At 41.9% G+C, this 12,972-nt stretch overlaps 1 protein-coding gene across 1 annotated transcript in view; it reads left to right on the top strand.

Annotated features, from left to right (window-relative positions):
• LOC133553017 (zinc finger SWIM domain-containing protein 6-like) overlaps positions 1–12,972 on the top strand; it is a 146,419-nt gene that overhangs the window by 107,177 nt on the left and 26,270 nt on the right. The window contains 15 exon segments of the mRNA XM_061900752.1: positions 2,376–2,524; positions 2,964–3,114; positions 6,021–6,046; positions 6,048–6,104; positions 6,106–6,162; positions 6,164–6,203; positions 8,903–8,922; positions 8,924–9,019; positions 9,022–9,077; positions 9,167–9,312; positions 9,388–9,437; positions 9,439–9,489; positions 9,491–9,536; positions 11,186–11,446; positions 12,777–12,912. Coding sequence (XP_061756736.1) covers positions 2,376–2,524; positions 2,964–3,114; positions 6,021–6,046; positions 6,048–6,104; positions 6,106–6,162; positions 6,164–6,203; positions 8,903–8,922; positions 8,924–9,019; positions 9,022–9,077; positions 9,167–9,312; positions 9,388–9,437; positions 9,439–9,489; positions 9,491–9,536; positions 11,186–11,446; positions 12,777–12,912 — 1,342 coding nt within the window.

The raw sequence follows: 12,972 nt of genomic DNA, 5'->3' as shown, positions 1-12,972 counted from the left end.
TGCGCGATATGGCCTTTTTTTAATATCTCAATATTTTTACGCCATATCGCGATACACGATATATACCTCAATATTTTGCCATAGTCTTGAATTATCACTTGAGACATAATCACAGCAGTATGATGATTCTATGTGTCTACATTAAAACATTCTTGTTCATACCGCATTAATATATGCTCATTTTAAACTTTCATGCAGAGAAGTAAATCACAACTAAGTCAATTGACCAAAACTGTATTTATTAAACAGTTATTAAGCAGTGGCACAAACATTCATGTCATTTCCAAAACAAAGTGCAAGATTGTCAGACATTTTAAAACCAGCTATTAGTGCACTTTTGTGCATAATGTCACTAAGATGACATATCAAAACACTATATTAAAGTGCTTTTTTTGTACAGAACGCCACTACAATAGTTTAAAACAAATAAAGTGCACTTTTGTGCATGATGTCACACAAGGTATTTCAATAAGTGTCAAATAAAAATTAGCTGCATGATAGGAAATCAAATAGTGTTCATCCTTTGCAATGTGGTAGTTTACTGCGGACATTATCTCCTTTTGTTGTTGACTGTTTTTTTCATACGGTGTTGATTTGGAAATGTTTGCCTCGGTATTTTGATGGTGTGGGCGTGTGGCACAGAACGGAAATGTTGACATGCGGAGTAAGCACTCTTCATTTTCTAGCAGGTGACTTTTCAAATGATGCTGCATATTAGCAGTAATGCTACTTTTGGGAGCAACGCTTGTGCCCCACACTTGACAAATTAAAGTTTTTTATTCGACATATTCGCGCTTGAAGCCTAACCACCGCCAGACGATGGACCCCCAGCTGTTTTTCTTGGGAATTAATTCTTCCTTCATTTGTTACCAGATTCACACCTTCTTTCTCTTGTATTACCACTCGGCTTCGCTAGCATCACAGTTAACGTTACCCATGCTGCTACCTCTCTGCTGGGCGTGGGCGTATACGTATGTGACGTATGACGTGACAGTATGTGACGTGTATAAGAAGGTGCGCTTGTCCGTGAGAAGGAGACACAAGAAGGAGTGGGAAGAGCCTGCTGTGTAATGCCCGCAGCTAAAAGCAACTGCGTGAGACCGTATATTCGAATATCACAATATAGTCATTTTCTAACTGAGGTACAAACCCGCGATATATCGTGTGTATCGATATATCGCCCAGACCTATGGTGAGGTATATAAGGATCAATACAATATGGCTTCTTGAGGTCTTGATTATTGGCAGATAATACAGTGTAACCTCAATTTATGAACCTAATTGGCACTTGAACAGGGTTCTTAAATAGAAAAGTTAGATTATTGAAGCACATTTCTCTATATTAATCAATGTAAATATATATATATATATATATATATATATATATATATATATATATATATATATATATATAATGGGTATCGCCCGAATGCAGTTGAGAGGCTCCAGCAACCCCTAAAGGGACAAGCGGTAGAAAATGGATGGATGGGTTCCAGCCTTAACAACCATATTTTAGCAAAGTGTTGTAAACTTTGAACGCAATATAACGCACCATACAGTACTGTATATCAAACAAACATCATAATGGGGTGAAGGGTCAACTTTCTATTTAATAAAGTCAAAACAACCACAAATAGTCTTTGGTATGACTCGGCCGAGTCATACCAAAGATTATTAAAATGGGACCCATCATCTCCCTGCTTGGCACTCAGCATCAAGGGTTGGAGTTGGGGGTTAAATCACCAAAATGATTCCCAAGCGCGCCCACCACTGCTGCTCACTGGAACAATGGGGTGGGTCAAATGCAGAGGATAATATCACCACACTTAGTATGTGTGTACAAAGTTAAAGTACCACTGATAGTCACACACACACTAGGTGTGGTGATATTATCCTAGTATGTGTGTACAAAGTTAAAGTACCACTGATAGTCACACACACACTAGGTGTGGTGAAATTATCCTCTGCATTTGACCCAACCCCTTCTTCCACCCCCTGGGAGGTGAGGGGAGCAGTGAGTAGCAGTGGTGGCCGCGCTCGGGAATCATTTTCGTGACTTAAACCCCAATTCCAACCCTTGATGCTGAGTGGGACGAGCTGGGTAAGACACACACACACACACACACACACACACACACACACACACACACAGAGTCACTAGCCCTGTGGTGCACGCAGTCTCACAAAATTACAAAACTATATAAATTTAACAGGCAGGTTAATACAATGATGCGAATGGAAAAAAAAACAAAATGTATCATGTTGCCTCATCTTCTTTACGTGCAGCGGAAGGAAGAGGGAGGTGGGGAAGGCAGTGTAATGTTATTTTGGGAAACGAGAGATACCTCTTTTAATACTGTATTTCACTCTTTTAGGTGCCCCGGACCCTACTGCAGGCGCCAGCGTAGATGATGAGAACTGCTGGCATTTGGATGAGGAGCAGGTTCAGGAACAAGTCAAACTCTTCTTGTCCCAGGGAGGATACCACGGCTCAGGCAAGCAGCTCAACCTGCTATTCAGCAAGGTGAGGAGCCGCCACACTCACACCCCACCACAACAGCACCTACCGCCACGTCTTTCCGCACTCAGGTTCTCCCTCAACCACCACCACTACATGAAGAATAATGTAGTCTCACCCTGATCTTTTCCTCCGCTTCTGGTTAATATTTTCCCTCTCTAGTGCACTTATGCTCCCACCTGAGAAGAGATATTTGTCCTATAAGTAATCTCAGACGCACATTGGCACTTAGACTTGGTGTGCTGCCTCTTAGTCAGAGATAATTGCAAGAGCGAGACGGGGAAAGCTATATTTACGCTCACAGGCCACAACATTAGGTACACCTGCTTATTGTTTTGGCCCTTTCTCTGTGTATGTCAAGTGAGTGAGCAGTTTGTTATTGTAACCACATTGTGTATGAACGTGTGTACATGACAGCACTCTCACTCTCACTCCTCCACTGTAGGTGCGAGAGATGCTGAAGATGCGTGACTCCAACGGAGCGAGAATGTTAACACTTATCACAGAACAATTCATGGCCGACCCTCGGCTGGCACTGTGGAGACAGCAAGGCACCACCATGACAGACAAGTACAGACAGCTCTGGGACGAGCTGGGTAAGATACACACACACACACGTCACAGTATGCACAGTCACGCACACATTCAACAAGGTGGGTGGCTGATCAGACGCAGACATCACCACGAAGGCACACACAGACATGTTTCATGCGTGTTAGATAGCACACACATTTATAGCTACACACACACAGTTTCTCAGTGTGGATGTAGTCTAAATGATCAACAATTTCTTTAAAGCACCAGGAGCCTCATGAATTATATTTGACTCAAAAATGGCAGTGGTATACTAATTCAAGCGCAATAGTTTTGTGTCCGCTTCACACGCAACACGTGTAGGTAACCTTACTTCAACGTCAGACATGTTAGACATGCTTCAACATGGCGCACCCGCTACAATACACTCCTCAAATATGGCGGACATGCTGCCAAAATTACTCTCCAAACGTAAATATTCCCATTCATTCAGTTTATTGTATTTTCAGGTAGGGCTGGGTATAATGGCCTTTTTTTAATATCTCGATATTTTAGGCCATATCGCGATATACGATATATATTTCGATATTTTTGCCTTGGCCTTGAATGAACACTTGATGCATATAATCACAGCAGTATGATTGTATGTGTCTACATTAAAACATTCTTGTTCATACTGCAATACTATATGCTACTTTTAAACTTTCATGCAGAGAAGGAAATCACAATTAAGTCAGTTGACCAAAACTGTATTTATTAAACAGTTATTAAGCCGTGGCACAAACGTTCATGTCATTTCCAAAACTGAAAGTGCAAGATTGTCACAGACATTTAAGTGTCAAATATAAATGAGCTGCATAATAAGAAATCAAATAGTATTCGTCCTTCGCTATGTGGTAGGTTACTACGGACGTTATGAAATTATCTTCATTCTCTAGCAGGTGACTTTTCAAATAATGCTACATATTGGCAGTGATGCTACTTTTTATAGCAACGCTTTTGGCCCACACTTGACAAATTATGGTTGTCTGTTTGACATTCCGACTTGAAACCAAAACCACGGCCAGACGATGAACCCCCTGCTGTTTTTCTTAGGAATGAATTCTCCCTTCATTTGCACCTTCTTTCTCTCGTATTACCACTCGCATGGCTCCGCTAGCATCACAGCTAACGTTACCCATGCTGCTACCTCTCTGCTGGGCGAGGGCGTATATTTATGTGACGTATGACGTGACAGTATGTGACGTATGTAAGAAAGTGGGCTTGTCTGTGAGGAGGAGAGACAGGAAAGAGCAACGAGAGCCTGTCATGTAATGCCCGCAGCTAAAAGCAACTGCGTGAGAACGTATACTCAAATATCACGATATAGTCCTTTTCTATAATGCACAGAGACAAACCCGCAATATATATCGCCCAGCCATATTTTCAGGGCATTAAATCAATCACAACAGGACTGTTTATGTCGTCTTTTGAAAGACGCTCTAATCCAGGCAGGCTTCATCGGTTCCTGCTCCTAAGACTACATAAGACAGCTCTTGTTTGAGGGGATGGTGCAGGATCCAAAGTAGTTATATTCCAAGGTAGTCACGATACCCAATATGCTAGAGCAAAAATAATTTCACTTTTTTTCTCTGCCATTTTGCACCACAAAAGAGCAAAACCATATTTGGGATGATGCACCATTCTCTCAGATTACAACTTTCCATATAGTCGCGAGCAGAAACTGATTAAGACTCTGATTAGAGGCAGAAGGTCTTTTAATTCAATATGAACAGTTCAGTTGTAATCAATTTTCAATGCCCGAAAAATATCAAACATGGCTGACAGGCTGTAAGAATCAGACATGGTGCATATTCTGTACCACACACCAAAGTTATAGTCAATATGGTGCAAAATACTCCTCAAGCATGGCCAACATTCTTCAATATGTACACTTCAAACCTGGCCAACATTCTGCACTAAAATGCCACATTTAGCCACAAAATACAAAATCAGGTTCCATTAGCATGTCCATCCATCCATCCATTTTCTACCGCTTATTCCTTTCGAGGTCGCGGGGGTGCCGGAGCCTATCTCAGCTGCAATCGGGCGGAAGGCGGTGTACACCCTGGATAAGTCGCTACATCATCGCAGGGCCAATTTAAGCACGTCTTCAGCTGTTTTTGATTAGTCTGATGAGAAATGCTCAAACAACAACAAATGTGGCAAACAGAGGACAGCCACCATTTTCTCTTCATCCTTTTTGTCTGTCTCATGTCATAGCTCTTGTTACTGACAATGATGTCTCTCTCCTTGTTGTACACTTTGTTTGGGCAATGCAATGATCTCGTCTTACGTATTTTTTGCAGTCTAACGTGTATGCATCGGCTTCCTTTTGAATTCAGCATTTCAAACCCCTTTTTGCCGAGTCCTTATCGCTTTTTGTGATGTTGGCTGCATGCTTCCGTTTGCCTCTTTTCTCTCCCACTCTCGCCTTTTTATTCTTTTATCTTCACTTTTTCTTTTACCGCTACAACTCCTCGTCTTTCTTTCTCTTGCTCACTTGTCCTCTCATGTGTCTTGTTCATCCCACATCAGCTATTTTCTTAGCTCTTTCATTTGTCGTTTTCCTAATTCTTTTTTTCTAAACCTCCTTTTGTTTCACTCACATTTTTCAGAGGCTCTTGTCCCGGCCTTGTTTTCGCCCTTTCTCCCCAACTTTTTCACACACAGAGTGCACATCTCTTTCAGTCTTGAGTAAAATCCCTGATTGTGCTCGCATCCCAAGGGACTCAGACACTTTTCGTATCCTGTTTATTCCCAATTTTTTGCCAAAATGATGTGTGCCTCGCCTCGAAAACTAGTAAAGTCCTATCAGTTTTTTTTGCAGGCTACAAAATGTCCTCTATAAAAAAAAAAGTGAGGAATGCCGTACTTCTTTGAAAGCAAGATGGAGTTATGACATTATGCTCTGTATTTTGTCGTCCAGGCGCCCTGTGGATGTGCATCGTACTGAAACCCGCATTGCAAGTCCGAGCAGAAGATGTCGTGGCTGCGGCAGCTGCGCCGGTGGAAACAGTGTGGACGTCTGCCCCTGGGAGGATGGAAACCACGGCAACGAGCTGCCCAACCCTCACCCACTCGCTGCCCCAGGGTGCCCATGGCAACCAAGGTTGGTCAATTACACAATCTTTAACTTTCCGGGATTATTTGAACACAAAGTAATTGTCAACACAGGACAACTTGTTCAGTACGTACAAAGCTTACGTAGCAAAGCGATGTGTATCAGTTTCTCTGTGTTCGCTCTTACAATAACAATGTCACTACAACTTGGTTATTATACAGATAATGGGCCCTAAATGAAAGTATTGTTGTCAGTTTTTTAGATGCATTTTTAAAGTGATTTAGAGGCAGAATGGATTGCTCTCATTAGCTGCATTGCTAGTCACACTGCAAAAACTGAAATCTAAGTAAGATAAATATCTCAAATAAGGGTGATATTTGCTTTTTTTTCTGTCTGATAAGATAATTCTTTCTCACTAAGCAGATTTTATTTTAGTGTTGTACTTGTTTTAAGGGTTTTGATCCTAAATGATCTCAGTAAGATATTACAGCTTGTTGCTGAGATGTTATGGCCGATATTGAGTAAAACAAGATTGAAACTAGAATATCAACTTTTGCAAAGCTGTGTCATCAACGCTCCACTCAGTAGTAATTTCTTACTTCAAGAATGAAAAAACAAAAATCATGATGCCGAGCATATATCATTATGTCAAAGTAATGGCACTAGCATTTACTTAATTTAAGAATATTTTTCAGCATATTGAGCAAAAAGGTCTCTCTTTTTTTCTACCGAGAAAATTGCACCTGTTATTAGTGAGAATATACTTATTTTAAGGTATTTTTGGGGTCATTGAGGTTAGCTAATTTCACTTGTTTTGGAAAGTCTTTACAAGACAAATTTTCTTGTTCTATTGGCAGATAATTTTGCTTAGTTCAAATAAAATACCCTCATTTTTGTTTTTTTGTTTATTGTTTTTGAACACTGACTTTTTGCAGTGCACCTAGACAGAGCCGATTATTGCAAGTTAGAATGCAAAAAAAAAAAACATTTTTTTTTTTTTCTCTCATAGGTATTGTGAAAGTTAGGCAACAAAGAAAGTGGAGTTCCTCTTTAAGTGTTCAATGTGATTTAGAATGTTGTTGACATTGATTAAGTGTTCGCCATGGTTGTGTTGACATGTCCTTTCTTTTTCTGTGTTTGATAGCTGAAGGGATTATGCTCAGAAGTAGGTTTCCAATTTAAATAAAAATGAATACATTTAATAATTTGTAGTTTTCTCCGGGTCCATATTCATAAAGATATCAATAATTATTGCTAGACCTAAACACACATGTACTGATACAGTTTTCAGCCCTAGTAGTTGGTCTGCAAAAGTGGCCCCTTATGGCTGTTTTTTTTCCGGGCACTTACTTGCGACCCTCTCCTGCAAGCTTAACTCCACAGTGGGTTCTCGTATACTACATTCTAGCAAAGTTCCAGGACCAGCTTGTGTCCAGGATGCTTCCCTGGTGAGGTGATCTCGCATGCCCAGCCTGAATGAGGCCTCGGGGCAGACCTCGGACATGCTGGAGCAACAAATATGTCTCAAAGCTAGCCTGGAATCTACCTTCCTGATTAGTGGCTACATCACCATGTTTCTTTCTTTGCTCTTTTGTTTTAGTCACACTCTCTTGCCCATGTTTTTGTAATTGTTAAGTGTCGTTGGGCGTGCTATTGATAAGTGATTACAATCTAGCAATCCACAAATTAACTAACTTGACAACTGCTTTGATCTGTGAAGGTTTTTTTATTTTTCATTAACAAATATTTAAACTTCCATGTACAAAGAATGTATTGCCTTTATGGGAGCTTAAAGGGGAACTGCACCTTTTTATGGGGAATTTTGCCTATCGTTCAAAATCTTTATGAGAGACAAGAAGACAAGTTTTTATTTTCTGGATTCTAGTTTGTAATAATCAGATCATTCTGGGTGGCTAGCAATGCAGCTGATGGGAAACCATTCATTCTGCCTCTAAGTCACTTTAAAAATGCATCCAAAAACAGCCAACATTGCTTAATTTATGTTCTGTAACTTTTATAATAACCAAGTTGCAGAGACATTGTTATTGTAAGCTCAAACACTGACAAACTGTTTTTCTGGCGTAGTAACACATCGCCTTTCGACGGCCTGCTGTGGCATTAGCTGTAAGAGGCAGCGGCGGCGGAGATGACCAAGAAGGTCGCGGAGTTGGAATATAAATTACAACACTTTATGTACATATTTATATACATATTTATATAATATTTATATAATATGTAACTACAAGCTCCATTCACAGACAGAGTCCTGTTTGCTTTTATGAGCGGTCGAGCGAGTCAAAAGCCGGAAAAAAAAATATATATATATATATTTTATTTTTTATTTTTTTATTTTTTATTTTTTTTGTGGCGGCCCGTAATTGTTTCGTGGCGGGGCCGCAACAAATAAACGAATGTGTGGGAAACCCTGGGTTGATTGGCAACACTAAATTGGCCCTAGTGTATGAATGTGAGTGTGAATGTTGTTTGTCTATCTGTGTTTGGCCCTGTGATGAGGTGGCGACTTGTCCAGGGTGTACCCCGCCTTCTGCCTGAATGCAGCTGAGATAGGCTCCAGCACCTCCCGCAACCCCAAAAGGGGACAAGCGGTAGAAAATGGATGGGATGGACAGTTTCCTTTTAAGTGTGCCTTGACTGAAACCCTCTTTATTCTCAGATTGGCTGGGAAAATGAGGCAATTCTCTCTTTGTTCGATATAATGTATAAAAAACAAACATGCTTTTCTGCAGACATGCGACCCCACAGGACCTGTGTTCACGCGGGCCATCGAGGCCTGTGACCTGCACTGGCAGGACCGGCACCTGCAGCACATAATAGCCAGTGACCTCTATGCCAACTACTGTTTACCATGGACAACCAAGAGGGCTCACTCTTCGACTCGCGCGGCTGGCCCCTTGTGGCATGGTGAGCTTGGGAACTTTCACATTGGAGAAACACACCAAGTTCAAAAGAATGTTAGGATGAATTTTTGCCTTTTTGGCTCTCCTACAGAGCACGTCCCCCACAGCCTGCGCCAGGGTGGATGCGCTGCGTTCCCACGGATACCCCAGAGAAGCCCTCCGACTAGCCATCGCCGTGGTGAACACGTTACGGCGGCAACAGCAGCGGCAACTTGAGCACTTCCGCCGACACAAGAAGGGTTAAGGCTTTTTATAAAATAATCCCACATAAAATGTTATCCATGCTGACAAATGCTTACTTCCATTCCTCCCAGAGTTGCTCCTCAAGGGCCACACTTCCATTACCAACATGGAGGGCTGGGTGGGGACATCCCTTGGACCCCATCGGCACTCTCTTCAGCACCCTGACCGAGTCGGGGACGAGTAGGAGAAGAGGGATCCAATATCTGCTTGGACCTCTCAGGTAATACTGACCATATGTTGTACATTAATCCCTCATTTATCTTCTAATTGGTTCCAGGCCTGACTTTGAAAAATGAATTTCCCTTAGTAAGATTGTAATGAATAAATCAATAAATATGTTCATTGTTAGAGTATAAACAAAAAACTGTTTATGAACCTTCTAAATACAGGTTTCAACCAACGTTGCTTCTGCTGCGCGATTACACACTGCTCACGCGTCCTTTGCCGCGCACAAAATAAAGTTTTCACATGAACTCTAAACAAAATAAACACAACAATTTATTTTGTATGATTTTGACAGGTGACCAACAAGCGGGTGCAACAGATAAAACAATGTGCGTCAATACTGTTAAATTTTTGTAACATCTGTCAAGAAAGACGCTTTCAGGAGGGTAGGAATTCCATCGATCACTTTAGTGAGCAAAACGGTTTGTCGGCCACAACCACGCCAAAGACATTAGTAAAAAAAGATGACGTGCATAAGCAGTTTTTTATACTTTCCACTTAATAAGAAAAACAGGCACGCAAAGAATGGCTTCATCGGCATTAAAATGGAAATTGACGTACTCATTAATAAATAAGAATGTTATTTTGACATATTTAAACTTAATTTAGAAAACAAATGGGTAAAAAATACATAAAACGTCAAAGGACAACCGTGGACAGAGTAAAGCTACATAACATTTTAAAGGCGATGTGACAAGGAACGCTTGTACTGATCCCGAATGGATGGTCATCTTTTGAAAATAAATTTCTTAGTACATCAAGGCACATTATTTTTTGCATATCTTCCTTCTTTTTTTTTTTATCAATATAAATAACAATAAATCATAATGAATTTTTTTGAATACATTTAATGTATGAAATATTTTTTAATGAGACCTACATTTGATATACATCCATCCATCCATCTTCTTCCACTTATTTTGAGGTCGGGTCAGCCTAAGCAGGGAAGCCCGGACTTCCCTCTACCCAGCCACTTGCCCAGCTCCTCCCAGAGGATCCTGAGGCGTTCCCAGGCCAGCCGGGGGGACATAGTCCTTCCCAACGCGTCCTGGGTCCTTCCCCGTGGCCTCCTACCGGTCGGACATGCCCTAAACACCTCCCTAGGGAGGCGTTCGGGTGGCAATCCTGATCAGATGCCCGAATCACCTCATCTGGCTCCTCTCTATGTGAAGGAGCAGTAGCTTTACTTTGAGCTCCTCCCGGATGCCAGAGCTTCTCACCCTATCTCTAAGCTAGAGCCCCGCCACCCGGTGAAGGAAACTCATTTCGGCCACTTGTACCCGTGATCTTGTCCCTTTCGGTCATAACCCCAAAGCTCATGACCATAGGTGAGGATGGGGAACATAGATCGACTGGTAAATTGAGAGCTTTGCCTTCCGGCTCAGCTCCTTATTCACCACAACGCATCGATACAGCGTCCGCATTACTGAAGACGCCACCAACCGATCCACCTGTCGATCTCACGATCCACTCTTCCCTCACTCGCGAACAAGACTCCGAGGTACTTCAATTACTCCACATTGGGCAAGATCTCCCCAACCCGGAGATGGCACTCCACCCTTTTCCGGGGAAGAACCATGAACTTCTGGGTTTGAGCATATAATCTGAATTTTAAAAACTACTCCCATTCATCCTTCTTCCTAGACTGCTCCAGTGTGGTGACTCGAGCAGACCTCCAGCGAATGCCCGTGCAGAGACTGCTGGGCGATGGCGAGTCGTACGTGGCACTGGCGGTCGAGACGGCTCTGATTGGCCTGGGCCAGCAGCGGGTGATGCCGGACGGGCTGTACGCTCAGGAGAAGGTGTGTCGCAACGAGGAGCAGCTGTTGGCCAAGCTTCAGGAGGTGGAGCTGGACGACTTGCTAGTAAAGATCTTCCGCAAGCAAGCCGTTTTTCTGCTAGAAGGTAAGCAGAAAGTGGATTTGCCTGAACTTGTGTGTGTATATTTACTTTTGAAAACACATCCTTCACTTGGACTCGCTATTTGTTCTGCTTTCATTTTGTGGTGCAAATCGAGGCAAAGCCGACCAAAATGAGCTCTTAGCCCTGCAAAACCCGCCCCATTGTGTCAGCACACATACCACGTATTATACTCTACACTGTGGTCATTTATGGTGCAGAATGCTGCAAAAGGGCGGAGGGGGGCCACCGTCAAAATACGACTCCCATCTCCACCCAAACCCCCCAATCTGCACCAAAAACACAGGGCTTGGCACGACCACCCACCTCTGGCTCTGTTTCTAATAGACAGAGGCCCCCGTGCGGCTTTTTAGAGGGCTGCAACCGACGCCACCATCTGATGCGGTCTGCGCTTAAGGTTTTTTTTTTTCTTCTTAAATAACCCACCAGAGACGACAGGAAGCACCATTGGAGGGGTGGGGTAAGAGAAGAGTCCCAAGTCCAACTGTGCACACGAACATGTGGTCTTTGACATCATTGTTTGTTTAAAGGCCATGTGGCTTTGACTTTTCCTCGCCAGACCACTTCTGTCCTCTCATAGGTCCAAATATCTTTTCAAACACATTTGGTAGAAACAAAAAATCTGTCAATGTGAAAGCACATCTACACACTATCAAATTAGTAGGGCTAACTCTAAGCCTTAACTGTACATATGTTGTAGCCAATCACAAGCCAGAAAGAAGTCATTTCCAGAAACAATTATATTGAGAGCGCATATCTTTGCCCAGTTTTGAACCATGAACAGAAGATATTCTGTCCATCATGTTATATTAACCAACGGGACTGTACTACAAACAACAAAGTAAATAAAAACCCGCCAAAATAATATGGACAATTCCCAGTGAGTACTTCAGGTTCACAAAACTGACTTGAGACTTGGACAAGAAGAGACAGAACTCTACCAGTTGATGAGCGATCAAAGCACAGTAAATAAAATGTAAAGATGTCTTAATCAACATTTTTTTACCTCCAATCTCGATTATATTTTGAGTCCCAATCCGATTCTTTGACAATAGACAATAGAAACTGAAAATGTTTTATAGCAAATAACTGAAAGAAACACAATGACACATTTTTTACAAAGCTGATCTTATAAAATTTTGTTTGCTAGTATTGTTTGCAATTCAGATGATGTATTGAATTTGTGGTACTGAATGCTATATATTCAACTAAATAAAGTGGCTAATGCACACTAACTAAAACAAATCAAAAACTATTGTTGGCAGCCATTTAAATCGTTCCTTTATTGACCCGAAAATTCTGTTGCTTCACGCAGCCGGTCCCTACTCTGGTCTTGGAGAGATCGTCCAAAGAGAGAGTGTTCCCATGCACACCTTCGCCCGCTATCTCTTCACCTCCCTCCTACCTCATGACGCTGAACTGGCGTACAAAATTGCACTGAGAGCCATGCGGTAAGTGGACTAACCAATACTGCTTTTTAATGCAATAAAATATACAGTATCTGACAGAAG

The sequence above is a fragment of the Nerophis ophidion genome, linkage group LG01 (assembly GCF_033978795.1).
Source record: "Nerophis ophidion isolate RoL-2023_Sa linkage group LG01, RoL_Noph_v1.0, whole genome shotgun sequence".
Lineage (NCBI taxonomy): Eukaryota > Metazoa > Chordata > Actinopteri > Syngnathiformes > Syngnathidae > Nerophis > Nerophis ophidion.
Note: the sequence above shows the minus strand (reverse complement) of the source record. Positions and strands in the feature narration are given on the sequence as shown.